The 27352-nt window shown below is 46.5% G+C and overlaps 1 protein-coding gene across 1 annotated transcript in view; it reads right to left on the bottom strand.

Moving 5' to 3' along the window:
- Window positions 1-27352, bottom strand: part of SHTN1 (shootin 1) — a 797962-nt gene that overhangs the window by 563133 nt on the left and 207477 nt on the right. The window contains exon 3 of the mRNA XM_069611915.1: window positions 13347-13407. Coding sequence (XP_069468016.1) covers window positions 13347-13407 — 61 coding nt within the window. The remainder of the gene's footprint in view (window positions 1-13346; window positions 13408-27352) is intronic.

The raw sequence follows: 27352 nt of genomic DNA, 5'->3' as shown, positions 1-27352 counted from the left end.
AGATTCCTGGAAATACTGAGAAATGGCAGAATAAAGACCACAGAGGGAAACCTGTATTGGCCGCTTTCCTTTTTTAGTTGTTTTTTCTAAGTGGTAGGGCCAGTTTAGAAGTTAGGATTTGGACAGAGGGCACAAGTAATTATTTTGACAGATACCCTTAGTTTAGTTTGTTAGGTAGGGAACTTCCCTATTAGCAATAGGTTGAGTAAGGTGTTTTCTTGAAGTTCAATAAAAACTCTTGTAGTACAAGTTTATCTTATGGTCACAGTCTTCATTCTGGCACGCCACATATGGTGTTCGGCATCAATACCACCTGATACTAGGATGGGACCCAAGCTGGTTCGTCGCTTACGGTCAAATGCCTAAATTAGCTAACTGCCCAGTCTATCAGATTTGACTTATTCAGTTCTGAGGAAGTACATATCCCCTCTAATGAAAGACATCTAATACCCATCGGTATTAGTATTTCCCCTCCCACAGTAAGGTATATTCGCCTGGCCATCAAATCTGGACTTGCCTGGCGATATTCCCTGGATGTAGCAGCAGGGGTGGTAGATCCTGATTATAGGGGGAAATCAAAGTTATCTTGCACAACTATAGCCCCAACCCCAATGAGGTGAAAATGGACGATGCAACAGCTCAGGGTATTTTAGAACAAGCCTTAACTCTTATCCCTCAAGAGGTCGAGGAGGTAACGGAGACCCTCTGAGGATCCTTGGGATCTGGAGAGGCTGACCCGCCTTTAACAACCCCCAAGGACCCTGAGTCTGAGCGTCTCGCCCTTTTACCAGACTTAGCTTTTGCCCAAAGGAATTAACCCATTCTTACTGAAGCCTTTGGCATGGTCATTTCAGAAGAACAGGGTCGCAGCCAGGCGGGTCCCTCCTTTCTTTTATTAAGAAAGATTTATTATACAGAGAGTATAGCAAGAGAGATGCCCTGCCCAGAACCCAACTTGTAGTCCCCAGAAGTAACTAGAAAATAGTCTTCAAGTTGGGCCATTCCCACCTAACAGCCGGTCACCAGGGGAAAGGGAAGACTCAGAGTCAAGTGGCCCTTGATTCTTTTGGCCTGCAGTATTCTTGGACGTAAAAAGGTATGTGGCTGCTTGTAACTGTTGCCAAAATACGGCAGCCATTCCAGTACTCTGTGCCCCGTTACAACCAATTCCCTTGATCAAAGTCCCCTTCTCCCAGATCGCGATGGATACTGTAGGGCCATTACAACCATCCAAGCTGGGAAACAAGTTCATTCTAGTTATAGCGGATTACGTTACTCGGTACCCGGAAGGGTTTCCACTGAGGAACAACACTAGCCAGCTTGAGAACTTGTTATATATCTAAGGGAAACCATTTCTTTATATCGAACTCTCACAAAATGGACTCAAATTATAAAGTCAGGAAACCTGTATCCTATTGAATAATTGTGGGAACTGGAACTAGGAGAAATTCTGAGAAATGGCAGAATATAGAACAATGAGGGAAACCTGTATTGCTGCTTTCTCTTTTGAGTTGTTTTTTCTAAGTGGTAGGGCCAGTTTAGAAGTAAGGATTTGGACAGAGGACATGATGTATTATTTTGATGAGCACCTTAGTTTAGTTTGTTAGGTAGGGAACTTCCCTACTAGTAACAGGGTCAATACAGTGTTTTCTTTAAGTCAAATAAAAACGCCTGTAGTAAAAGTATGTCTTCTGGTCCGAGTCTTTCTTCCGTCATGCCACAACTGTCATTCAAATTTCTGGACAGCGTGTCAATTTCAAATTCTAGATAGAGGGTAGATGATATTGGTAACATTGAAAAATACAACTATTTATAATAAACCTTGCAAATAAGCAGAAGGCTCACCAATTTGTGTTAAATCCACAGTTCCGAATGTAATAAAAGTTCATCATATCCATAAGCACTGTTTCCCTCAATTGGCAAGGATATGGCCATGATAGAGTGGTTTTCAATATGCCAGTGTTGCCAACAACATTAGGTTTTGTTATGTTATGTTATTTGGCTTTTATAGTGCACACATCACCACTGCAGTGGTCTTAAAGCACTGGAACCTTGTCCGTATGGCTGAACTGTGGCTTCACCCAGGGTGTAACTAGACCATGGTCTATGGGGTGAAAAGGAAATGGGGGGAAGATAAGTAGGAAAAGGCAAAGAGGGAGAGAGTTGGAGAACAACACACCCAAACAATAGGTCACAACATAAAGGGGAAAGAGAACATAAGGTTGAGTGATAGTGATTGCTGGGATGCGTGTGTAGTAGAATGGGTTTAGACCAAAAACGGTCATGAAAAGAACAAGGAACTGTCCATATTGGTTACGTCAATTATCTTGTCAGTTAACAGTGCAATGTGTTGTTGGTATTTTTCAAAATCATGTTATACATGTGTGATGGCCTTCAGATGTGCTCAAGAAAAAAGGTTCCCTTGTAAGGAGTACTCAAGAGTTCTTGTAATGCTGGGTCCACTGAAGGAGGTCAGAGCCGAGAGATTGCGTGCGTGCTGAATGAAAGCTGGGGACTCTAAGGAAGGCATGGTATCAAACAGTAAGACAGACACAAGTGCGCACAGTTCAAGGGTGTTTATTGAACTTCAATTGGGTTTGAAAAACACCTATCTAATCCTACATCTAAAGACGCAAGCAGGCTACGACCATCAAATAATAGCACAGTCCTAGTGGTGTCTTGTCAGAATAAAAGGGCCTATACTAATAAACCTATTGCCAATCCTTAGTTCTAAATACAAATAGTGTGGAAACAATGTTATGCAAAAGAATAGTGTTCAAGATAGGATATGTCAGGATATTCAAGCCGTTGGCTTCCCTTCCCCGCGTTTTCAGCACGGGGCAAGGCGGCACACTTGAGCTTAGCACACACTTTGGCTTCTCTAGCACGAGGAAGCCGTTCAAAACTTCAACATCAGGGCCTTCTGTGCCAAAGTCTCTTTGCCATTCAAAGTCTCTTATTTCAGAGGGCCTGATGCAACACAACAAACATTGAAAGTTCTTTTCTTCTTAGGATTTCACATGTACAACTTCTCGGGTGATTTTCATGTAACCCCGGGCCCCCCTCCACCGGGCTCAGACCCACTTTAATAGAAAGCTTTCAACTGATCTCCCCCCCACCGGGCTCGGACCAATTTTTCTACTTTTCCAAATTTTCTTTACTTCAGAAATCGAACACTTTTGACTGTGCGCAAGATTTTGCTCAACCAGTCGCAGGACCACTTCGATTCTTAATCGCTCTCTTCTTGATATAACTTCTTTCTCACTTTCACTTTTGCCACTTTTTAGCTGGGTACCTTAACAGAGACCATCGATTGAGCACCCACGCGGTGCTGGACCACTCTGTCAAAGGTGTTGTATCTTGCTTTGAAAGTTCAATCACTCATTAGCAGTTCAACCCTCCTTGCGATCCCCTTCTGATTTGCTATCTTTCCTCTCTCATGCAGCATGCTGTCTCAAAACTGCTGTTTCCTCATGTGCTTTGCGTCGCTCAGTGTGCTCTCGTGCTCTGCCTTTTATCCGTGTGGGGAACTTTAATGGAAGTCAGGTGTGTGTGTGCGATGGTCAGTAATTGCCCGACCTCGCCTGACCATTGTATTGGGACACATCAGGTATACGGCTTCAGTGTTAGTCTGTTTTCTCTCATAGCGGGCTGTCCGTGTGAAAGTGTTTGTGTTGTAAAGGGGGGGGGGGCGTTCCTCAATATCCTGGTAGGATGGGGTAAAGCTGTTACACGGGGGGAGATACCGGATCTCACCATCCGGTGTCCCACTCCCCGGAGACCCCTCACCCTGGGGATCCTCCCGCACTGGTACACCCCCAAGAACTGGATCCAAAAGCGATGGCTGTGTCATGGCCACCTGGATGACAGATCCCTGGGGACTAGTGGGTGAGACACCTTCTGGTTTCTCACATGGCCTTACCCCAGGGAAACAGACACTGGAAAACGCCGTTCCCCAGGTCATTACCTTTTTGGTGCTCCACGGTGAAACAGTAGACTTGCAGGTCTAGGAACCATCGCATGATTCCAGGGTTAGAGTCCTTTCATTGGCTTTTCCACACTAATGGAGAATGATCTGTGACAAGTGTGAACTTCCTTCCTACGAGATAGTATCTTAAATGGGTGATGGCGCATATGATGGCAAGGGCCTCTAATTCTAGCACAGAGTCGTTTTAGTCACATGCGAAGAGTTTTCGTCTAGTCAATAGTATAGGGTGTTATTACTCAATCACAAACTGCTCCTAAACCCGTATAAGAGGTGTCAGATTGTAATACAATCTCTTTCGAAAAACCTACCTACTTTTAGGATCGGGTTCTGGCACAGGGTTTGTTATAAGCTGTTGTAAGATATATCGTCCTCGTCAGTCCAATGAATTTTCTGGGGTTCGGCGTTGTTTAATTTGTCTGTCAACTTATCTGTTCTTTCCGAAAAACTAGGGCTAAACCTACAGTAATAATCGATTCATTCTAAGAATGCACTGAGGTCTCTCTCGGTCTTAAGCGTGGGGGTATCTAGGACGGCTTTCACTTTTTCTCGTAGAGGCTGGACACTGCCATTCCCTATAATGGCTGATTGCCCAAGCTTACATTTGGATGGATTGGCAGTTAAGCCAGCTTCTCTGAGGGCTCTCATAATAGTAAAGATATGGAAAGGATAGTCTTCCCAAGTCTAACTATAAAGGACTATGTCGTCAATATAAGCCCCACAGAAATCTGAGTAGGGCTGTAATATCCTGTCCATAAGCCGTTGGAAAATGGCGGGAGCCCTGTATAGGCCAAAAGGGAGGTCTTTGAACTGGAATAGCCCCAGTGGCATCAAGAAAGCAGTCTTTTCCTTATCAGTTACATGTACTGGGACCTACTAGTACCCCTTGGTTAAGTGTAGGGTTGATAGGAAGGTGGCATTTCCGAGTTTATCAATCAATTGGGAGGTATCGAAGTTGGTGTTGACCTGTCGGAAGTGTATGCAAAACCTGCAAGAATTATCAGATTTTGTGACCAACACAATAGGGGAGGATCATGGGCTTGAAGAGGGTTCAATAATATTTGTCCTTAGCATTCAACCACTATCTGTCTACGGGCTTCCAGGAGTCTATATGGTTTGAAATGGACCACATTTCCCTTTGGAGTTCTGATATAATGATAAGTACTGTGCACTCCCCCTGATTACTTGCAGAATACATCGGGGAATGTCGTGACTTAATCTTTTATGTCTTCGTGTTGTTGACTAGATAGCTCTTGGGGAATTAATTCAAAATGATATATTTCCTCTAGTACTAAACAAGACAGTATTGAGGCAGTGACTGCGGAAGGATCTTCTTTCCACTCTTTTAAGAGATTTACGTGCTAAAGGTGGGTCTTTTGTTTCCTGGCAGGTTGGGCTATTTTATAGGTACCGGGCCCTGTTTGCTCTAGCAATTCATATAGCCCATGGGACTAGTGGGTGAGACACCTTCTGGTTTCTCACAGGACAGACAAGGATGATATGACAACAAATCTCCCCACCCGAGCCATATTAGGATGGCTTCCAGTGGAGGGGAGAGAGTGAGTGTCACAATTATATAATAACCTGGGTTGTCCTTTATCCTATGCTACAGGGGACCATGGGACAATTTTAATGAACATGGCACTTTACTCTGTAGTGTTCTGGCAGGATTCAGTGATTGATGACCATAGAAACCATTATGGTGGTTATCAGAGTCAAAGTGGTGAAGTGGAGAAAGTTGCATCAAAACATCAGTACACTGGAAGGATCTGTGTGATTTGGCCATAGCAGAATTGTTTGTGGCGGAATTGACTGTAGTCGATTTCGACGTTAATACAATATTACCACGGCCAAACCCTGCAAATCTATGCCCCCGCCACCCCACCAGTACATCCCCTCAGCACCCCCACTTACCTTTTGCACGTCGCTGCCTCTCCTGACCCTGCAGCGTCAGTTCTGTCCCTCTAACACGGGTCGGATCCGACGCCACAGGGCCCCCTGTTCTCATTATTTTTGTTCCATGTCTCCAATCCTCAGGAAGTGGGGGACACCCCTGAAAGCCCACAAGGCCATCAATACCGAACATGGAGAGCAGTGGACACACCTGCAACCCCCGCTCCCCATGTTCGGTCTTGATTACCCATTTTGATCAAATCAAATCGATCGAATGGTATTGTCTGAATTCGGCCAGATGTAACATTCGGTCAATTACATTCGATCAAATTGGGTAATACCTGTTGGAAGACTTTGTTCTCAATATACCAGAGGGGTGACAATTTGTATTTCCACCACAGAGTATGAACAGCTTTTCCCCAGTTGTGACAAGATCAGTACTCTAATCTAGTCAAGAGAGGATAGGTAGCAGCCTACCAGGGTGGAGTCCAGAGCCAGTCTAACCCAAAGGGGCTGGTAGCATTTGGGAAGGCCCCAATTCCTGTTCCCTCCCCATGTGCCATTCTGTTCATGTGCAGTACCCGGTGTGCAGTCAAAAAGTCGAAAACATTATGTCGAAAGACATAGGCCCTCATTACAAGTCAGGCGTTAAGGGTTTAACAGCGCCGCGGCGCCGTTAACCCTTAACGCCCGATTCATACTTTAACGGCTGCTTTTTGCAGGCGTTAAAGTCCAAGGCGCTAAGCGACCTTGGTGCTAATTACGGCACCGTAATTTACGGTGCCGTAATTAGCGCCTTCCCATCCCCATTATGCCCTCTGGGCCAAAAATGGGAATGGGGAAGGGCAAATCGTGAATGGGGAATTACCGCCCCACTCACCTTGGAATGGGGCGGTAATTCCGCCATCCACCATGGCGGAATCCAGCATGGACCATAGTGCTAATAGCACCATGGTCCACCGCCGGACTTGTAATGAGGGCCATAATGTCGGGAAAAAAAAAGTCAGAAAAAAACAATTGAATGTTTTATTTTTTTAATTGTATGTTTATTTTGGGTTCTGGGAGTAAAAAAAAGGGTAAAACACAAAAAAAAGATTAAAAAAGGGGGTTTGGGGGGGAACCCCCCCATTTCAAACAAAAATCGATGTAAAAAAAAATGCGATTTCTTTTTTCAACATTATGACTTTCGACATAATGTCATTCGATTTTATGACTATAAACCGGAGTACCCATTTGCATCATCCCATGACTCCGAATCCTGACCAAGTGTTTCCTTTTCTTTCCAGAAACACTGTAGACACAAGAGAAGAGTACCCGCAAGAGAGAACATCATCATCGCACCATGCCAATATATTTACAAACCCTGTCGGAGTAGAGGATTCAGCAGGGAGAGAACCAGGAGCCTTCCACACCTGCTTGGAATCCTGCTCAAGCAGCATACAAAGCTGCCAGATGGAAGCAAACAGTAGAATGAGGAGCCTGAGCTCCTACACGACTGTTTCAAAAGCTGAGCACTGCACATCAGCCTCAGCCCACCAGGGAATGAGTCCGGAGCAGGCATTGTAGAGCAGCAGGGACCTAAATCCCATCAACATAAAATGGGACTTATCTTAAGGGCGGCCAGGCCAGACCCCTGCCACCACCATGAACTGGTTTGTATTGTCCACAAACCACCGTCATTGTTGTTCTGCAACGGCGCAGTGTAGAGAAACGGGTTGGGGCTTACAGAGCTATATGAATGTTTTATTGTATGTAACACCTCCAGTTTGGGAAGACGGCACCAGTTTGGCCGGGGACAGCAGACCAACCAGAGGAAAGGGTGTTGGTTAAACAGGAACCCAGGAAGTTGTGGGTTGTTAGGCGAGTCAGAGGAGGGGGTGGCAGACCAAGAGACCAGCAGGAATAAAATCGGTGGAAGGGATTGTGGTGGTGATTTTTGGAGATCAGGTGAGGCTTGCATGGTGGGCACAAGAAGTACTGTGTTGTGAGTGGCAAGTATGTTTTGGAGAGGGAGTGCTGGAGTGAATATGAAGTTTGTGTCTGAGTGTTTGAGTAGAAGGTGGGGTGGTATAGTACAAGTGTGAACAAAGGGGTAGCATCAAATGGTGGGAGCAAGGTTCAGAAGGCATGAGAGACATTGGAGAAACAGAAGAGGGAAACGCCAGGGATAAAGGAGCCTGTCAGAGTCGAAGGGAGGAGAGTAGAGAAAACACCAGGGAGGGATAGCAGTATGTGGGCATGAAAGAATGGAAACCGAATCAAGCAAGTGTCTGAAATGCACAATCCAATATCCCTGTTTAGAAAACTAACCATTGGATAGTGGATGGTCAGTTTAGGAAGTGCCTGAGGGAGGTTAGATAGATAAGGCCATCTGCCTTTATGTCTCGTGTAAGTCAGAACCTAGACAGTAGGGGTCACTATTAGGCATATACTAACCTAGGCCCTGAAAAATAAAATAAAAAACTTTGAACCATGTCTGAGAATTTTAGAGCTATCTCTGACATAGGGCCTCAATTCGACCCTTCCGGTCCGGAAAGAACGGTGGTGGTAAAACCGCCACTACCATTCTTTCTGGACCAGCTGATTTAGAGCCCAGAGGCGGAAATGGAAACACCGGCTCCATCATAGACAGAACCGGTGTTTCCAGTGTCCCCATCCCCATGGAGTCCTATGGGACTCCATGGGAATGGGGACTTACACAATTCCGCCTCCAGAATTCCTGTGTCACTGGGATGGTAATGTCCCAGTAATTCCGGGAATCACGTTGGCGGAATGGTAATACGAGTCCGGCGGTAACCTGCCAGTTTTTCCGGCTCGGTTATCGCCGGACTCGTAATGAGGCCCATTGTGTTACTCTGGACAGTAGCAGGAATATGCAGTAGAGCGCCAAATAAATTTGCTATGCCCACATCAAACAAAATTGTCGTGGCTCCTGCAGATGACATGGTTAAATCGGGAACAGCGTATTGCTAATTGCTGCAGAAAAACAACGCGGGCAGCAGGCAGCTGCTTCCGTGAAACTCTCACATGCACGTAGTTAGGCGCGTCTCTAACACAGTAACAAGCAATTGGTAATCCAACTGTCGCGGGTGCACTGTGTTAGAGACGCACCTAACTACGCGCACGTGAGGGGTTCGCGTTTTAGCTTTAGCATTACGCTGTCCCAGATTTAACCAAGTCCTCTGCAGGAGCCACCACAATTTTGTTTGATGTGGTCATTTTTTGCGCTCCACTGCATATTCCTGCAACAAGAAAACAGACCTCTGCAGTTTTGAAAACACAAAACGTCATAGAGAAGGTCTAACTTTAACTATCTTGTCCCTGCTCTGTCCACCATATTAAATAAAAAGAAGTATCACTGTGGTCAGAAGACAAAAAGATCCCAAAAGACCACTAATCCCCGTCCTGATGAAGGCCCTGTACGAATAAAGAGAAGAAAAAGTCTAGATGCGGTCTCTCTCCACCATAGGGGCCGAAAGGCACTGCGTTGACATGTTTTGCAATATCATCCTTTGCTAACCATTCCCCCAGAAGTGATAGGTAGTGAACACCCTAGAAACAATCAAACACGTGTGTGTCTGCAGCAATTTGATACAAAAATTGTGGAAACCAAATGAGGTGGAATCTTCTAATATACCACCCAAACCTGTGATACTAATGTGTTTAATATAACTGTATAGAATGTGATACATGTTTTTTATGTATATGTGTATTTTTATACAGAGAGAAAACAATGGTGAGTAAAAAAATATGTTTTCCTGTTTGTTCAAAATCAGTTTTAATTGAGGTCTGGTCATTGGGAAGTTGATACGTTTGTAAACTTCTGGGTGTACTTTTGGTTGTGATAATTAATCATTTGACACGCAGGAGCAGGAGGTAGTCTGTCCCCCCCCCCTTTTTGTTGTGCATACGTTTATTACCCTGATGCAACACAGACCCCTCGTTAAACAAAAATAGGGTAAAACCTGCTGTATAGGTATGACTAGGAAGATGACGGCGAGTGTTCTGTGTGGGAAAGTGAGAAAAGGGTAGGATCCGCTTGATTGTGTGCAGGTGGAAGAAGCACTTCTTTACTAGTGCGTTAACTTGTGGTTCCAGTGATAGGTCGTTGTCCATTAAGATTCCCAGGTTTTTAACCACTTTGGAAGGTTCCGGTCGGTTTCCCATTTGTGAAGGCCATCGGCTGTGGGGTTGGTTTGACGGGTTGTTGGACGTGATCTTGATTTGTTTTGTCTTGGTTGAGTTTGTGGCTGTTGGTGCTTATTCAGTCGTTTATTTCTGTGAGATTGTTGATAATGATTGGGTCTTGTTTTCCACTAGTGTTGAATTTGTAAATGATTTGTACATAGTCTGCGTAGTTGTAGCAGGTGAGGCCCTGTCTTTTGACGAGGTTAACGAGAGGGGTCATGTATATGCTGAAGAGGAGTGGTGAGAGTGATGAGCCTTTTGGGACTCTGTTGGTTGTTGTGCGTGGTGCTGACTTCAAGGGGGGTTAGTAATTTTTCCATCAGGAAGAATTTTAACCATACTAAAGCTGTATTGCCGATTCCTATTTCCTCAAGTCTTTTGAAGAGCGTTTTGTGGTCGACTGTGTCGACGCTGCTGAGAGATCTAGTAGTGTCAGTGCGGAAGTGGCATTCATGTCTGCGTTGGTTTGAAGATCGTCCCATATAGATAGTAGTGCTGCTTCCGCTCCACTCATGGGTCTGAAGATAACTTGCACCTGGTCTTCCGTGTTTCCTGCTGGGTCTTTAAGAAGTGGTTCGATGTACACTGATTTGAAGGCTTGTGGCACGTTTCCTGATGCTTGTGAATGGTAAAAGAGGCTGCAGAAGTATTTCATCTGTGCTTTTTGGGTGAGGATAGTCTTGTACTTATTTGGTGGGCAAGGGCTGCAGCTTTGTTGCTTTTGTTCTTTAGGCTGTGTTACTTTTATTTTGCGATTGGAGTGAAGTCTGTCAGTTTAGCGGTTTGTTGTGGTGTCAGCTGATTGCAGGGGTTGGTGTTTTGGGGAATACTCTTGATGACTCGCTGGATGTTTGTGATTTTGTTTTTGAAGTGGTTCGCAAGGTTATCGCACAGTTTTTGTGAGGGAGTGGGCACGTTGTTGCAGACTGTCAGGTTTCCCATCTCGTTAATGATGCTGAACATCCTTTTCTGGGTTTTGCTTGAGTTAGTGATGCATTTGTTGTAGTAGGGAGGGTACTAAAAAGAGCTCTGGGTCTGCCACAGCAGTCCCTGTGAGTCTGATTAGACTAGAGTTGGGTCCGCTGTCGTGGTGGGCCCAACTCATGAAACACACCCATACCCTCTATTTTTAGATGATGGTGGCAGAGGAACGTCAGATACACTACTTTCTGCATGCTTATATAGCTAAAGGGAGGAATCCCTTTAAGGTTAAATTCAAGAGAAAGTGCGATAGATTCATGGAGGTGCTTGATATGTAAGCCCCGGTGTCCAATGGGGTGCTAAAGGCTAGGGTTAAAAGATGGGATAATATAACAGACCTCCAAGATTTAGGTAAACTAAGAATATGTAAGGGCTATGGAATAGTGCTTCTACCCATGAAACACCCGAGATTGTATGTTAGGAAATTTCCTTTAGCCAGATTTCGGGAATGGTACTTGAAGTTTAGACTGAACTGTCTTCCCACTTTAGATGAAATGGGGCCCAAGTGGGTCATTCTGTCGGAGATGTTACTGTGCAGATCATTTGGCACCGCAACAGAATCATTGAACCACTTGCTACTGGACTGTCAATTGGTGTCAGATAAAAGGATACTATTTCAGGGACCATTTGTGACCTCACTGGCTGGGGTTATAGGGGATCGACATGTGGCACAGGTTGCTGACGACGTTCCACCTCTCTCTTATATTAGCCTTGGTGAAAATCCTGATGTGGATTTTTGCTCAACTAGAGGGTGTTTTACAGGTAGCGAGAGCGGAGGTTATGAAATTTCAGTTGTATTTAACTTGTTCTCTTTACTTTTTTTTCTTCTCTCTAATTCTTTGGTTGTCAAGACAATATAAGAATACTGTATACTAGTGACTTATGATTTATTATATTTAAGTTTTTCTAAGAGATCTGGAATTGAAAGTGACGGACTCTAAGAAATTAGAATTTGCTGTGTGAGGAGTTGTTTTGTATATACGTTAAAGCAATGTTTTATTTAAATTACGTTTTTGAATAGAATATAAAAGCAAAACATTTTAATAGAAAAAAAAGTGTAGTCGTATCTGCCTCTGGTATGTGAGTTTTTTTGCTGAACGTATTCTTGTTCCAGTTTCATGTTAGTTTTACTCAGTGATCTTAGGTGGGGTGGGAACCATTTAACCATTGCTTTCTTTAGCAAGGGGGTGAAAGGTTTTTCCGGTGCAATGTCATCTAGTGTTTTTGTGATCCATGACTGGATTGTCTCTGTTCTTTCTTCGATGTTGGGAGGATTCAAGACGGTGGTTGGTGGTTTTGTGGATTCCAGTCTAGTATTTAAGTCTGCAATTTTTATTGATTTCCAGTTTGTTTATAGAATTGGAGTGTTTTTGTGCACACACCTTAGATATGTCATACCAAGGTCAAGCGGTTTGCTCCCAATGTGCCCTCAGCATAGACCTGTCATACCAAGGTCGAGCCGTGTGCTCCCAATGTGCACACACTGTAGATCTATCATTCCCCGATTGAGAAGTGTGCTCCAAATGTCCACTCACCACTGATGTCCTACCAAGGTCAAGCCGTGTTTTCTCAATGTGCACTCACCCTAGATCTGTCCTACCAAGGTCGAGCTGTGTGTTCTCAATGTGCACTCACTATAGATCTGTCCTACCAAGGTCGAGCTGTGTGCTCTCAATGTGAACTCACTATAGATATGTCCTACCAAGGCCGAGCTGTGTGCTCTCAATGTGCACTCACTATAGATCTGTCCTACCATGGTCGAGCTGTGTGCTCTCAATGTGCACTCACTATAGATCTGTCCTACCAAGGCCGAGCTGTATGCTCTCAATGTGCATTCACTGTAGATCTGTCCTACCAAGGTCGAGCTGTGTGCTCCCAATGTGCACACACTGTAGATTTATCATACCCCAATCGAGAAGTGTGCTCCCAATGTGCACTCACCACAGATGTCATACCAAGGTCTTGTTGTGTGCTCTCAATGTGCAAACACATACATATGTCCTACCAAGGTTGAGCCGTGTGCTCTCAATGTACCCTCAGCATAGACCTGTCATACGAAGGTCGAGGTGTGTGCTCTCAATGTGCACTCTGCGAGCACACTGTGCAATCTAGGTGGGTAGAAAGATAACACTTGTTTGTATGAGGTTTATTTTGAGGTGCTGCAACAATTCACGGCATATAGGAGCACTTTGACACCCTGCAAGAGGCTGCTAAACAATACAAGTACAAAAAAGTGGGCGTTCTTTGTTCTAATGCCTCGTGCGTGGATATATATATATTTTTTTAAATGCATACTCACTTTTATTGAATTCATCCAACTTTTTGACAGCATCGTCTCGCTCCTGCTTGAGCCTGTCATACTGCACCAGACGGGGAGAGAGAGAGAGAGAGAGAGAGAAAGTGTTTAGCCAGATATGGTAAACGCAGAGCAGTCCAGATCACCCCATGGGTGCACCGCTCAGGTCCCCCAAAGCCGCAAACAGGGCATATGTTTCAGATATATACACAGCATGGATATTCATGAGACACATTGCTGTCCAATGGGTTAAAGCAGGAAAGGATCCCAATATTCATTGCTTATTTGGGAAACGCAACAGGTTTGGAGGCTCGAGGGCCAGATTTGTGCATCACTAATCTAGGCCATTACTCTAAACAGTTTAGAAAAGGAACAAGTTACTTACCTGTAACTGTTGTTCTCCAGCATGGGTCTGGCATGGATTCACATGCTCATGAATATTTCCCGTCGTAAGGCTGGGAATCCTCGGTAAAGAAAAAATCAGTATCAGTTTCGTTTCTGATCTGTCTTTCTTAGTAGTAACCAATCACTGATCTCTGGGTCACACTGCCCCCAGCCAATGACTGCCCTCTCCCTAAGCCCCGCCTCTGGCAGCCATCCTCAGATTTGGTAGCACGCCAAGTGGCAGTATGACCAAGTGAAGAGCCGCAGAGGGGTAGGTGGGAAGGTTTGCATGTGAATCCATGCCAGACCCATGCTGGAGAACAACAGTTACAGGTAAGTAACTTGTTCCTTCTCCAGCATGGGGTCTAGCATGGATTCACATGCTCATGAATAAAGAATACATAGCAGTATACACATGCACAACCACGGGAGGTGGCAAAGGCTCAACATTAAGCATTACATCCAAACTCAACATTAAGCACTTCTTACCTCCTCACCAGGCTCACCTTAGGAGAACAGGTTGCGCAGCACTGCTTGGCCGACCCTGGACTCCTCCCTGGAGTCCAGATTGACGCAGTAGAATCTTGTGAAGGTGTGTGTCGACCTCCACGTAGCAGCCCTGCAGATGTTCAGCAGGGGCACACCAGACAGGAACGCCGTGGTAGCAGCGATCGCTCTGGTCGTATGGGCTCTCGGACGGCCGGGCAGCGGTCGGTTTGCCAACCGGTGACAGTGCATGATGCAGCCTGAGAGCCATCTGGAAATGGAAGTCTTCGAGAGAGCCTTCCCTTGATTCACAGGTCCAAAGTTCACAAACAGCTGTGATGTCTTCCGAAAACTCTTTGTGCGGTCCACGTAGAACTTCAGCACTCTAGCTACAGTGCAAGTCCTCTCGGCCGGCCTCGAAGGCGACGGGAAGAAAACTGGTAACACCAAGGGCTTGTTGAGGTGGAAGTCCGACGGCACCTTGGGCATAAAGGAGGGGTGCGGCCTCAGCACCACCCTCGTGTCATGGAAAGTCAAGTATGGAGGCTTGCAAGATAGGGCCCGGATCTCTCCCACTCGTCGTGCGGAGGTGATGGCCACGAGGAACGCAGTCTTCCATGACAGGAACTTCAAAGGCGCCGAATGAATAGGCTCGAATGGGGCCCCCATGAGCCTGGTCAGCACCACATTAAGCTCCCACGCCGGGGCCGGAGCCTTCACCGGCGGGAATGAACAGAATAGTCCCTTCATGAATTCCTTCACCAGGCGATGAGACCACAAGGACGCCCGTCCCGTAGTCCTGGTATATCGGGAGATAGCAGCCAGATGTATTTTGATGGAGGCGTGAGCCAGTCCAGCTTTGGCCAGCGACAGTAGGTACGGCAGTACTTGAGGGGCCGTAATCCGCAGAGGCACGGCACCAGACAGAGAACCTCTTCCATTTATAACCATAACACTTGAGAGTTGAGGACGCCTGGGCTTTTGCAAGAACCTCTCTGCAATCAGCCAGAATATTGTACCCTCCAAACTCTAGTGCCGCAGGAGCCAGGCCTGCAAGTTCAGTGACTGTGGGTCGTGATGGAGAATGGCGACTCCTTCTCTGGAGAGAAGATCCGCGTCCACCGGCAGCTTGACTGGTGGGGACGTTGACAAGTCCAGAAGGTCCAGGAACCAGATCTGCCTCGGCCACGCCGGTGCAACGAGGATCATCCTGCACCTGGACCTGGAGAGGGATCCTGTCGTCGAAGCAGCCCGTCGCCTGAAACCAGCGGGCGTCAAGGAACTCCTGTAGTGGACGCATCCGAAGTCTGCAAAGGGGTACAAGGTAGATGCATGAGGACATCATCCCGAGAAGGGACTTGATGGACCTCATCCTGGCCACATCCGTGGCCAACAGGCGCCGCACCTTGCCCAGGATGGTCTTGGTCCTCTCTTCTGAAGGGGAGGCCAATTGCCCCACTGTATCGAGCTTCACTCCCAGAAACAGTGCTACTTGCGATGGAACCAAGTGGGATTTGGGGTAGTTGATGGCGAACCCCAGCTCCGTGAGTAGCCGGACAGTCCTCGCCGTATGTTCGACGGCGAGTTCCCTTGTCCTTGCCCGGATCAGCCAGTCGTCCAGGTAGGGGTAGACGTGGATCCCCTGCAGGCACAGCCGCGCCACCACTGGTGCCAGGCACTTGGTGAAAACCCTGGGTGCCGACTTTAATCCAAACGGTAGGGCTCTGAATTGGTAGTGACGTCCCTGAACCACGAACCTGAGGAACTTCCTGTGCCTTTTTAGAATGGGGATGTGGAAGTAAGCATCCTCCAGGTCCAATGACGATAGGAAGTCGCCTTCCTCCAGCTGTCCCAGCACGTGCTGGAGGGTGACCATCCTGAATTTCTGCGCCTTGATGTACTTGTTTAACCGACGCAGGTCCAGGATGGGGCGCCAACCGCCTGTCTTCTTTCTGACAAGGAAGTACCTTGAGTACACTCCGGAGCCCCGGAGCCTCCTGGGGACGAGCTCGATGGCACCTTTCTAGAGCATCGCCTTTACCTTCAACAGCAGTTGAGGGACGTGATTCTCCTTCCTGGCCACGGGAGGAATGCGAGGGCACTTCTTTTGGAATTCCAGCGAGTGCCCGTTGGCCAGGGTGTCCAACACCCAACGATCGGTGGAGATGGACTCCCACACGCTGACGTACTTCGTCAGCCGGCCTCCCACCGGGGTGCTTTGGTGGGGGCCCGACAACCCGGCCGGGTCAGTCTTGCTTGGAGGCGGCCTTGCTGCTTTGGCTTCCTTGGCGACGGCGGCGGGATCCCCCTTGCTTGCTGCAACCTCTGTAGGCCTCCTGGGAAGAGGAGCGGGCCGCCTGGCAGTAAGTGGAGGAGCCACTGCTGGATCCTTTGGAGGCACCCTGTCTGCCTCCGGAGCTCCGAAAGGGCCGTCGCTGTTGAAGCACCCCAAGGGCCCGGGCCGTCTCCGAGTCGGTCTTGATGGCCTGTAGGGACTCGTCCACCGCCTTACCAAAAAGGTTGTTGCCATCGAACGGCATGTCCAACACTCTGGTCTGGACGTCCTGGCGAAAGTCTGTCGCCTTGAGCCATCCTCGTCATCGGAGGCAAACTCCGTTGCGCAGTTGGTGAAATCCGGTATCGGCAATGTCCGTTGCCACCGTTATGGCGTGATCCGACGCCACCTCGCCTTCCTGCAGAATTTCTAGGGCCTCCGCCCTTTTGTTATCAGGTAGGAAGTCTAGCAGGGGAGCTATCTTGAACCAGAGCTCCCTGTCGTAGCGGGCCACAATCGCTAAGGCATTGGCCGCCTTAATCGTCGTCACCGCCGACGAGATGACTCGTCGTCCCATAGAGTCCAACTTCTTGCCCTCGCTGTCCGGCGGGGAAGTGGAAGTTGAAGCCGCCGCACCCGCTGCCTTTTTCTTAGCCGCTGCCAAGACGACAGAGTCCGGCGTGGGCTGGGCCCTGAGGCACAAGGGGGCGGCATCGGGGACTCTGTACTTCTTCTCGTACCTGTCCCTCTTTGCTGGTGTCGTGGAAGGGTTCTTGAGGACAGCAAGCCCCTCGTCCCAGATGTCGTCGAGTAAAGGCACAACGAGGACTGTCTTCCTCTTGGCCTCTCGTCGTTGGTACAGAAACCCCTCCTTTTTCTGTTCTTCAGGGCAGAGCTGGAAGAGCTCGGATGCCCTAGTTATCAGGGCGTGGAAAGAGCCAATTTTGTCGGCTGGAGACGCCCGTGGGGGGGGGGGTGACGACAGGATGTCCACTGTGTCATCGCCGCCGTCATCGTCCGTCCCCATCGCTGTATCCATCGCCGTATCCTCTCTAGGGTCCAGCGAGTGGGATGAGGGGTCCACCGGTCTCGCAGGCACGAAGGGCGGAGTGGGGTGGACTCTCCTCCGCTTGTTCGGAGGGCTTCCCGACGGCCCTGGTTCTGGATCCTCTGCCGGGGTCCGTGGTAACCTTGTCCTTATCTCAGTACATAAGGATTGGATTACCAACAAAATGGCCGCCGAGCTATCCTGGGGCTCGGGCAATGGCTGCGACGGACAGGATGGCCGCTCCACTGGGCCCTGTTCGTCGTCATCGTCGCTATCTTCGATCACGTCAGCAGGGACCGTCCCCTGGGATCGAACCTTCTCGAACCTCTCGTTGAGGCCTATGAACCTCTCGTTGAGGCCTATGGACCTTTCGTTGATACCCTTCTCGGTTTCCACCAGTTCCTCCTCAGAGGCTGATTCCGAGTCTGTAATGGCCACCCGCCCCCCCCTCTTTTTCCGCCGGGGACTTCACGGGGGTCTTAACGATGGGCTGGAAAGAGGATTCCCTCTGCGGTGGCAGGGATACTCTGGGCCCAGAGGGCGTTTCCACAGGCGTAGGCTCAGCCGGCTTTGCCAGGGTCGCAGCGACTACTTCGGTAGAGGCCTTTGCCAGGTGGATCAAAGCCCTCACCACCGATCTACCCGGGTTCTCGGACTTCCTCTTTCCCGAACCAGAGCGCTGGCTCGTGGTCGAACGTGCCGGGGAAGTAGCGCCCTGCTTGGCAGCCGAAGAGCCCGACCTTTCGGCGCTCCCGGGGCCCGCGGACTGCGGTGCTTGGCCTTCTGTTGGGCCCGCGTCGCTGGGGCGCCCTCACAGGACTTAGAAGCCCTCTCAGACTTCTTCTTTGCCTTCTCACCTGCTGTGCCCTTCTCCAGCCAGGCAGCGAGGTGGGAACGACGATTTTGTTTGGTCCGTTCCGAAAGGTTCTTGCAGAACGCACAGTCTTTCTCCACGTGCGTCTTGTCCTCATGAAGGCAGTAGAGACATTGCAAATGCTCGTCCTCCTTGAAAACGTTCTGTAATCCGCATCCAGGGCAGCACCTGAACAGCTTGGATCCGGGCGTCGAGCTTCCCTTGTCCTGGGCCATGTCCGTTGAGGTAGGCCGCAGATCTTCCGGAATCCTCCAAGAAGTGTAAACTCGATGAAAACTTCACCCTTGAGGGGCGTAGAAGAATTCCGAAATGGGTCCCCGTTGTCGGAAGTAGAAACGATGGAGCTTGAGGCTCGATTAAACCGAAAAAATTAGAAATCTCCTGAAAAAGCGTGAAAACGCAGCAAAAAAACTCGAGAGCTAAACACGAGGACTCCCAACACTTGAGCGTGCGGTAAAAATCTGAGGATGGCTGCCAGAGGCGGGGCTTAGGGAGAGGGCAGTCATTGGCTGGGGGCAGTATGACCCAGAGATCAGTGATTGGTTACTACTAAGAAAGACAGATCAGAAACGAAACTGATACTGATTTTTTCTTTACCGAGGATTCCCAGCCTGACGACGGGGAATATTCATGAGCATGTGAATCCATGCCAGACCCCATGCTGGAGAAACACACATTTCTTGGAACATTAACGCTAGACATTCCAAACATGTTACCATTGCAACCTAACATCATGGATTCCTATTGTCAACCCGCCGTTGATGTCAATTCCCCTGACATCAAGACCTTCCCCTCACCTGCCCATCAATAAAGCAATAATGGTGCATTCCGAGAACATTACCAGGTGGTAGGCCCGAGCAAAGCGGGAGCTAATGGATGTTAATGGCCTGAGGAGGGGGGCACTAGTTCTATTAGAACCATCCAACCAGGGTAGAATGTTCTGTTTGGAAAGGGCAAAAGAGAAAGCCTGGAATGTTGGGCCAGAAGAGACAGACCAGCCATTATTGCCCTCGGCCAGTGAAACTTTCTGCAATGGAACTGCCAACATTCCAATGTTCTAGCGTGCTTTGGTGCAGCTGCAAAGTGAGGGGAGGGAGCATTGCAGAAAAACCTCAAACAAGATATAAGTAAACGGCCTCATTTGAAATGAGGCGGCGTGTTAAATGGAGGCATAAACGGGAGGCATATGGCTTTTTACACCTGGACTTCCCAGCCATCTCATTTTGGAGCACAGATGAGATGTAGGAGCGGCACGCAGAAAAAGATAAGATCTCATCCGTGCAGTCATCCTCCATTTTGTTAGTGTGCCTCGCTGTACAGCTGCATCAGATTTTCAACTCAATCCACTGCGTATTTGCACCTGGTCAAGACCATGCAAATTCTAAAAGAATCCATTAGTAAATGCTGCCTGCAAAGCGTAAAAGAATCCATTAGTAAACGCTGCCTGCAAAGCGTAAAAGAATCCATTAGTAAACGCTGCCCGCAAGGCGTAAAAGAATCCATTAGTAAACGCTGCCTGCACCGCGTAAAAAAATCCATTAGTAAACGCTGCCCGCAAGGCGTAAAAGAATCCATTAGTAAACGCTGCCTTCACAGCGTAAAAGAATCCATTAGTAAACGCTGCCCGCAAGGCGTAAAAGAATCCATTAGTAAACGCTGCCTGCACCGCGTAAAAAAATCCATTAGTAAACGCTGCCTGCACGCGTAAATAAATCCATTAGTAAACGCTGCCTTCACAGCGTAAAAGAATCAATTAGTAAACGCTGCCCGCAAAGCGTAAAAGAATCCATTAGTAAACGCTGCCTGCACCGCGTAAAAAAATCCATTAGTAAACGCTGCCTGCACGCGTAAATGAATCCATTAGTAAACGCTGCCTGCACAGCATAAAAGAATCCATTAGTAAACGCTGCCTGCACCGCGTAAAAAAATCCATTAGTAAACACTGCCTGCACAGCGTAAAAGAATCCATTAGTAAACGCTGCCTGCAAAGCGTAAAAGAATCCATTAGTAAACGCTGCCTGCACTGCGTAAAATAATCCATTAGTAAACGCTGCCTGCACCGTGTAAAATAATCCATTAGTAAACGCTGCCTGCACCGCGTAAAAGAATCCATTAGTAAACGCTGCCTGCAAAGCGTATTCGCAGGCAGCGTTTACCTTTCTAGGAGATGGAGTGGAAAATGGAAAGAGTAAAAGCAGGTTTGCCTCATTTTAATCGTACCTTGTCTCTGCCGCCTTGTGGACATTTAAAATTGCGTTGCACGCATGGGCTAACGTTGGAGTTCCCCTGCATGCAATGTACGATTTCTTTGTAAAATGAGGGTTGAAATATATTCTAGCATTTCTATCAAGAATGTGTCTTTTCGTCTCTTTAAAAAAACTGAATCAGACCCGCAAACTGAATGTTGTCCTGATCTTGAACTTCCAAGCCGCCCCTACGAAAATAATGAATTATTTTGATCTCCATGCATGTGGTTGAGAATGTACTTTTGACTAGGCATGTGTTCACCCACATCTCATTTCAACTCAGACACTTATATATTGTCTAAATGCTTCAATCTCATTGGCTAATAACAGCTGGTCACTTATTACTACTTGCAGAGCAGAGTGCCTGAAAGGGGCCTTGTCACACACACACAAAATGATCTGCCTTATCATCAGGCGAGGTTCAAATAGCGCCCCCCGGCCATCAAATAAACCTCCAAACTGCACCTATATGTACGCACCCTGGAAGGCAGATGAATTCTCCGACATGGGCCGTGTAGAAATGCCACACATCCTGTACAACACAAAACTGTTCAACCTTTTGGAGCTACATCAGTACATGAAAGTGCCAAGAACTGTATTTTTTCTGACTTAAAGGCCAACAAGCAGGTTACCACAATAATGGCAGAATTTACATTAATGTTCCCACGCCCAAAACATGTACTTTTGTTTTCTTTTAATAAACACAAAAAATTAAGTGCCCACACCACTGCCCTCTACAACACAGCACGTTTCCCCTTTATGTAAGGTTTTTGAACTCCAAACCCGATTTGTATTTGTAAAAATTGTGTTTATTGTTTTAAAGATAACACAAGGAAGCAATAAAAGGAACTGCTACAACATAATGTCAGAGGTGAAAGTGGCCGGAGCGGTGCTCCTATACTTTTTATTTTAAGTTTCACTGCTCCTATACTTTTATTTTAAAAAGAAACCGTTCTGGAATGGTTTAGATTTAAAATAAAGGTGTAGGAAGAAGTTGAAGCTTGCACTTCACTGAACATGCCCTTAAATAGCAGATGTGGGTGCAGTGATGGGGGTGTGTGGAGAGCAGGGGCAGGCCAGCAGGGAACATAGTTCCACTACATCTTTTCGTACACTTCGACCACTGCATAATGTATAAGCACAAAATATGCATGAATTCATCAAAGCAAGCATATTTACAAGAGGACAGACTAGAAAACAGAAAACAACCCCAATTCCAAATGACAATATTGATATGCACCAAAGGCGTGGAAATGTACACATTTGTTTTCCATTTGGTTCAACCTGTTGTGCAGACAGTGGACTCCTTTTCTAAGTCTAATTATTTCACAAGACTGCGGCTGACCCACATTAATTACTAAGAAGTGAAAGTCCCTCTGATGTCAATAGCTCAGTTATGTAACAGCCTGTGGAAGAGAACTGTGCACGATCTTCAAGCAAGCGGCAGGATCGATTCATGGCTAGACTGGCTCAGCCTTTCACGTTTCCTAGACCAATACAATAATCACATATATTTGCTCTCAGCAACAAGAGACAATTTAATTTGAGGAGGGTTCTATATAAATGTTCTGGTGTTTAATATTTGACTTCTGCATTGTCAGCTGAGTCCCAAGCGCTGAAAGCCGCATGCGAAACCTACAACAACAGATTTGCACGCATCAGCATTTTTGATTTTGGTGGTCGCATGAGTAGAGTGTATCTAACAATCTGGGATCTGAAGGAGACCCTCTCTTCAGGTGAGCTCTCAGTGGAGAATAGTGTCTCATGGGACATTCGTAAATATGTTTGGAGGCATAGCGCTGAGGCCGCTGGGGCAGCTGCTGCGCCCTTTTCCACTAGGTTTGCACATTAACAGGGTTAAAGTGGAGTGAACACGCGGGTGGACGGCGTCCGCCCACTTTTTTGAGAGGGCAGACGCTTTGCCCTCTGGGTGTTTAGGAAAGGAAATGAATAAATATCAACAACAGGCTGCAGTCGGGTTTCGAACCCTGGACGGGAATCCAACCCTGGTCACGCGCATCTAAAACGAGACACTTAACGAAGACCACTACCTGGAAGTAAAGTACCAAAATGTCCCATATTAACATTTTTCTGGACATGTTTTGCTACAGGAGATTTAAAAGGTGTGTGCATTTTATTATACTGAAGCAGCAAGGTGATACGAAACTCTGCCCACTTAGCAAATGTTTTTCTGTCGTGTGTGGATTTATTCCATTGTGAAAGACACGCCCAAATGAAATGTGCATAATCCACACGTTGCTGCCCCTTGGCATCACTTCCCAATGCTCGTCCCACTTTAGTTTTTAAGAGTTGTTTTTAGGACTTGAGCCCTGATCGCTGTGTGTGTGAAAAATGTAACAAAACTCATTTTGAGATGCCCAAAAAACACACCCTGCATTTTAACGAATCCAAAATATAGCAACAAAAAATATGCACAAAATCTGGCCACCACCAGTTGCTTTAACTAAACAAAAAAAACGCCAAGCACCAAGGATAGCCATTTACTTTTTTGTAACTTGATCAAAAATGTATTACAAAAAATGTATTTGGGGGTATTTCTAAAACCTAGACTCAAGGGTGCTTTAGATATGGCCAAAGTTAGGTGAGTTCATGTATGCATTCTGGGGCATTTACCGGGATGGCATAGGTTGTTGGCATTTGTGCCCTGAAAGACGAGAAGCTAGTGTGTGGGACGGTCAGAGAGGGGCTACAAGGGGCTTATTGGAACGCTATTTTCTTTAACAAGAATGAACACCACTTAAATGCCAGGGTTATCTTTTGTAAAGGCTATACGTTTGGGTGCGGTGGTCTGAGATAGCAATGACTATGTTGGAAATAAGTGAAGCGAATGAACACCACTTAAATGCCAGGGTTATCTTTTGTAAAGGCTATACGTTTGGGTGCGGTGGTCTGAGATAGCAATGACTATGTTGGAAATAAGTGAAGCTGGGAGTTATTTAAGTGAAATAATCCTGAAATCTACCTTCCAAACCAGTCTCTGTCCTGTTGCATTAGAAGAAAATTGCCCTTGTCGCGTAGATCCTGAAATGGGTCTTAAATTCCTGGGACCTGTGGCTTATCACTTAGACTTCATGGACAGCGACCACCTCACACACGCCTTTCCATACCACAGCTAGAAGGTGCACTTACACTCCCTGCGGCCAAGCCTGAGAAGTTCCATTCCTCTTCATGCCCTCTGAGATCGGGCACACCTCTCATCTTGCCCTAGCTAAATATATATATAAGAAATACAACACACACACGGCGGAGACCACCAGCCCTGCTCGACCTGCCACACCTCCACCATTCCTTAGAATGGCGGGCTCGCGCTCTCTTCACCCTGTAGCTGAGTAGGTCTCCTCCTATCCCTGCCCCCCGTCTTCTTCAGGGACTCACAGATCAAGACACAAGCCCATGATGCCCAGCTAAGTCGCAGAAGAGATGCTACAACTGGAAGTGGTGACTTAGGGCTCAATCGGAGGCAGGAGTGGGGCTTTAGGAGAGACAGTGAGAGAAACGTATGATGGACTCTTATATGGGCGACTGCTCCTTTAAGTCAGCCCAGGGACTTTAGGCAGGAAGGCGGAAGGGGCGGAGCCGAAGAGTATGCAGTTAAGTTGGTGTTAGAGGTGGAGGAGGAATACAAGGTAGAGTGTTCCCCTCAGCCCGGTGTCACGTCCTTCTTTCTGAATAACCCTCAACAGACTCACACAATGTATATGGGTTAAAGGTAGACACTTCCACACCGACCACTGCTAAGCCATCTCTCCTCAGTAGCTCTCCCCTTTGCTGCTCTCTCCTAGCACAGCTGGAGTCAAATGCATGGAAAAGTCTTCTGCATCCTTCATACATCCCCAATGCTCCAAAATGGGACCGTAGCTGGGACCGTAGCACGCACCGGGCCCAATATCCAGTGATTATATCCAATACAAAACAGAGAGGTATTTAATAAAGAAAACATTTACAACGACAAAATACCAAATGTGTATTAAATATATATATATGGGGGTTAAAACAAGTAGGGAGGGGGCTGGGCTGGAGTTACAAACATATGGAAACAAGGGGGCTGGGAGACCCTGCCAAATAAAAAATAAATAAAACACAAAAAAAAGAAAAAACAACTACAAAAAACAGTATTTTTTCATTGTAAAGATTTAATTATAAACTACCTCCCTGTTTTTTTATTCGTTATAATCACATAGACCCAACGGGCCATGGTGACCGCTAGAGTCCAGCAGCCAGGCCAGAATTAGGTGGTGCCCTGGGTTCCGGAGCCAAACCTGGCAGCCCTGGAATTAAAGCAGGTCACAGCCTGACCCTTTACCACTAGTGGGCAGAGACAACCATCAACTCTGATGTCTTATCTGCCTAGAAGTACCGAGTAACATGGAAATTAGAGAGCGGGTGTGTCTGGTGGTGGTCCCAACAGTCTATTCCTTCAATACAGTCTAGGCTCTCTAGGCATATATGCCCAATGGGAAGAGAAATTGTGAACAAGGAGGGTCTGCCTGGAAACAATATGGGGAGGAGGTGGAGAAATGTTTTCGTCTCGCCTATCAAACCCTTATGTCAGCGCCGCCCCTGACCTGTGACTTGCAGTCAGGGCCAATCCCTTTCCGTGGTCACGCACTGATTTATCTCTCCGCGTCATCTTTTACTCATCGCTTCTCTCCTCTCCTGCATAGCACCTTGAAGCAGCATTTAGAACTATATAAGAAACCCTGTGTAGAAACAAGTGACAAAACAGCATATATCTTTACTGCCTCTAGAAATGATCACATTCATCGTGCTCAGAGCACCCTTCCAATTACTGCTGAACATGTTATTTTCACAACATCGTATTTATCTCTCTCATCTTTAAAATAAACATGAACACATTTTTACAAATTAATTTACAAAACCATTCACAAGGAAGGCTGCATAGAAAACACAACTTGCATCCCTCTAAACATTTAACTCCTGACCTCTGTGCTTGCATATAAATGCCTCGATTTGAAACACCTAGACTAAAAGGTATGGAGTTTCTCTTGTCACAAACAAATCTTACACTTTTTTCTATGCAATATATTACACTATACAGAAGTATACGTTTGTGTTCAACATGTTCTTTTATTCCTTACAAATCAATCCAGAACATTCTTCAAGAACTCAATTTGTTACTTCAATTTATGTCGGGGTGACATGCCCCACAAACTCTCTATGTGTATATTTCTTTAACCAATTCCTTCTAAATCGTTATCCCTTTGCCTGCTTTTTTTCTGTAGATCTAATAAGTAAATGATTAGTACTTTCCAATTACCTTATAAACATTTATATTGATACAGTATATTAGAATGTTACCCATGATAGCCAATTAAACCCCTTTCCCTTCCATTTTTTCTATTTCCTTCAAAAGTAAAATCTGTAACAAACAGATTGGTTTGAAACAACTATCCTGGACATACTTAATGACTGGACATCTTCCAGCTATTTTACTGCCAACCAAAGAACATATGTCATTACCATGTGGGATCTTCCAATCTCCAGAATAGGTAAGGGGGTCCCCATTGCTGTTATTTGCGCAACTTTAATTATAGTGCTTCTGGATTCTTCCCTTTGTCTTTAATTGTTATTATTACTTTCTTTCCTGTGTAAAATCAATACATTCTTTTTAATATTAAAACCTATTGACTTATTTCACCTTTAAACCATTTTATAATTTCCAGAAATATGCTCTTTTTCGTTTATATGCTTCTCGCGCCTTCTACTCGGAAGAGTCTCAGCCCTTAATCAGTCTGAATAGAATACCGGTCAGTTGCCGATAACCGGATGGTTCCTCAAGTTTCGCCATTTTGGTGTACGTATGATACCTAATGCCGTAATGACGTACGACGCACTAGTGGAAGGACACCATATATTCAACCGCTTTGTTGTAATGCGTATGCTATTGTAAATGTTTACGACCGAGAAAAGATGGGGGCGGGGGGATAATCTTGACACTATCAAAGGCTACTTGCATAAGAACACGGCAAAAGTAGTTAAAGGACCTGGGTGTATCTATAAACAAAATCATTTATGTGGCCATGACAAACATAATCTATACATTAAGAACATGACCATGAATTCCAAATCATGGTGAATACACGTTAAATGCTCACAGAGGGCATATCCAGGAATAAAATAAAACGGAACTTCCCTTGGTTCCAGAATAATAAACTAAAAACAACTGGAGGGATATGTCTTCCTGACAGTAGACCCCTTTCCCTTTAAAGGGTAGCTTGTTGGCTCATCTGTAAGGATGTCAGTCTCCGGTAAACATAGCTCATAGTAAAAAGGCTGTTAGGATTCCCTTCCATGGCGACTCATAGTTCACTCCTTCAGTTCTCATACTGTGCCCCAAGACCCGGCATACACCTTTCTTCTGGAAATAGGCTTCCTCAGGTCACCTCTTGGGATCTGTCCCACCGCCAAAGAATAGTGAATCACAAAGCAAAACAAGTTTACAGGACTGTTCTTTCCCAGTTACAAAAAGCAGCATATCTGATACAAATAGTCTCTCTGCAGATGTATTCAAAGTGTACCTCACAGTCTTTAGTTCTGAGCTGCTTCGATTAATGCATGGAGGGTGGCCCCTCCAGGTAGGTTACTGGTTGCGTAGCATTGTTAAGTAGCTACGGCACCCCTGGACCTCAGCCCTTACTGTGATAAGGTTGCTCA

This window comes from Ambystoma mexicanum, chromosome 8 (assembly GCF_040938575.1).
Source record: "Ambystoma mexicanum isolate Mex_15411 chromosome 8, UKY_AmexF1_1, whole genome shotgun sequence".
In the NCBI taxonomy this organism is placed as follows: Eukaryota; Metazoa; Chordata; class Amphibia; order Caudata; family Ambystomatidae; genus Ambystoma; species Ambystoma mexicanum.
The sequence above is the reverse complement of the archived record's forward strand: the minus strand, read 5'-3'. Positions and strand labels throughout refer to the sequence as shown.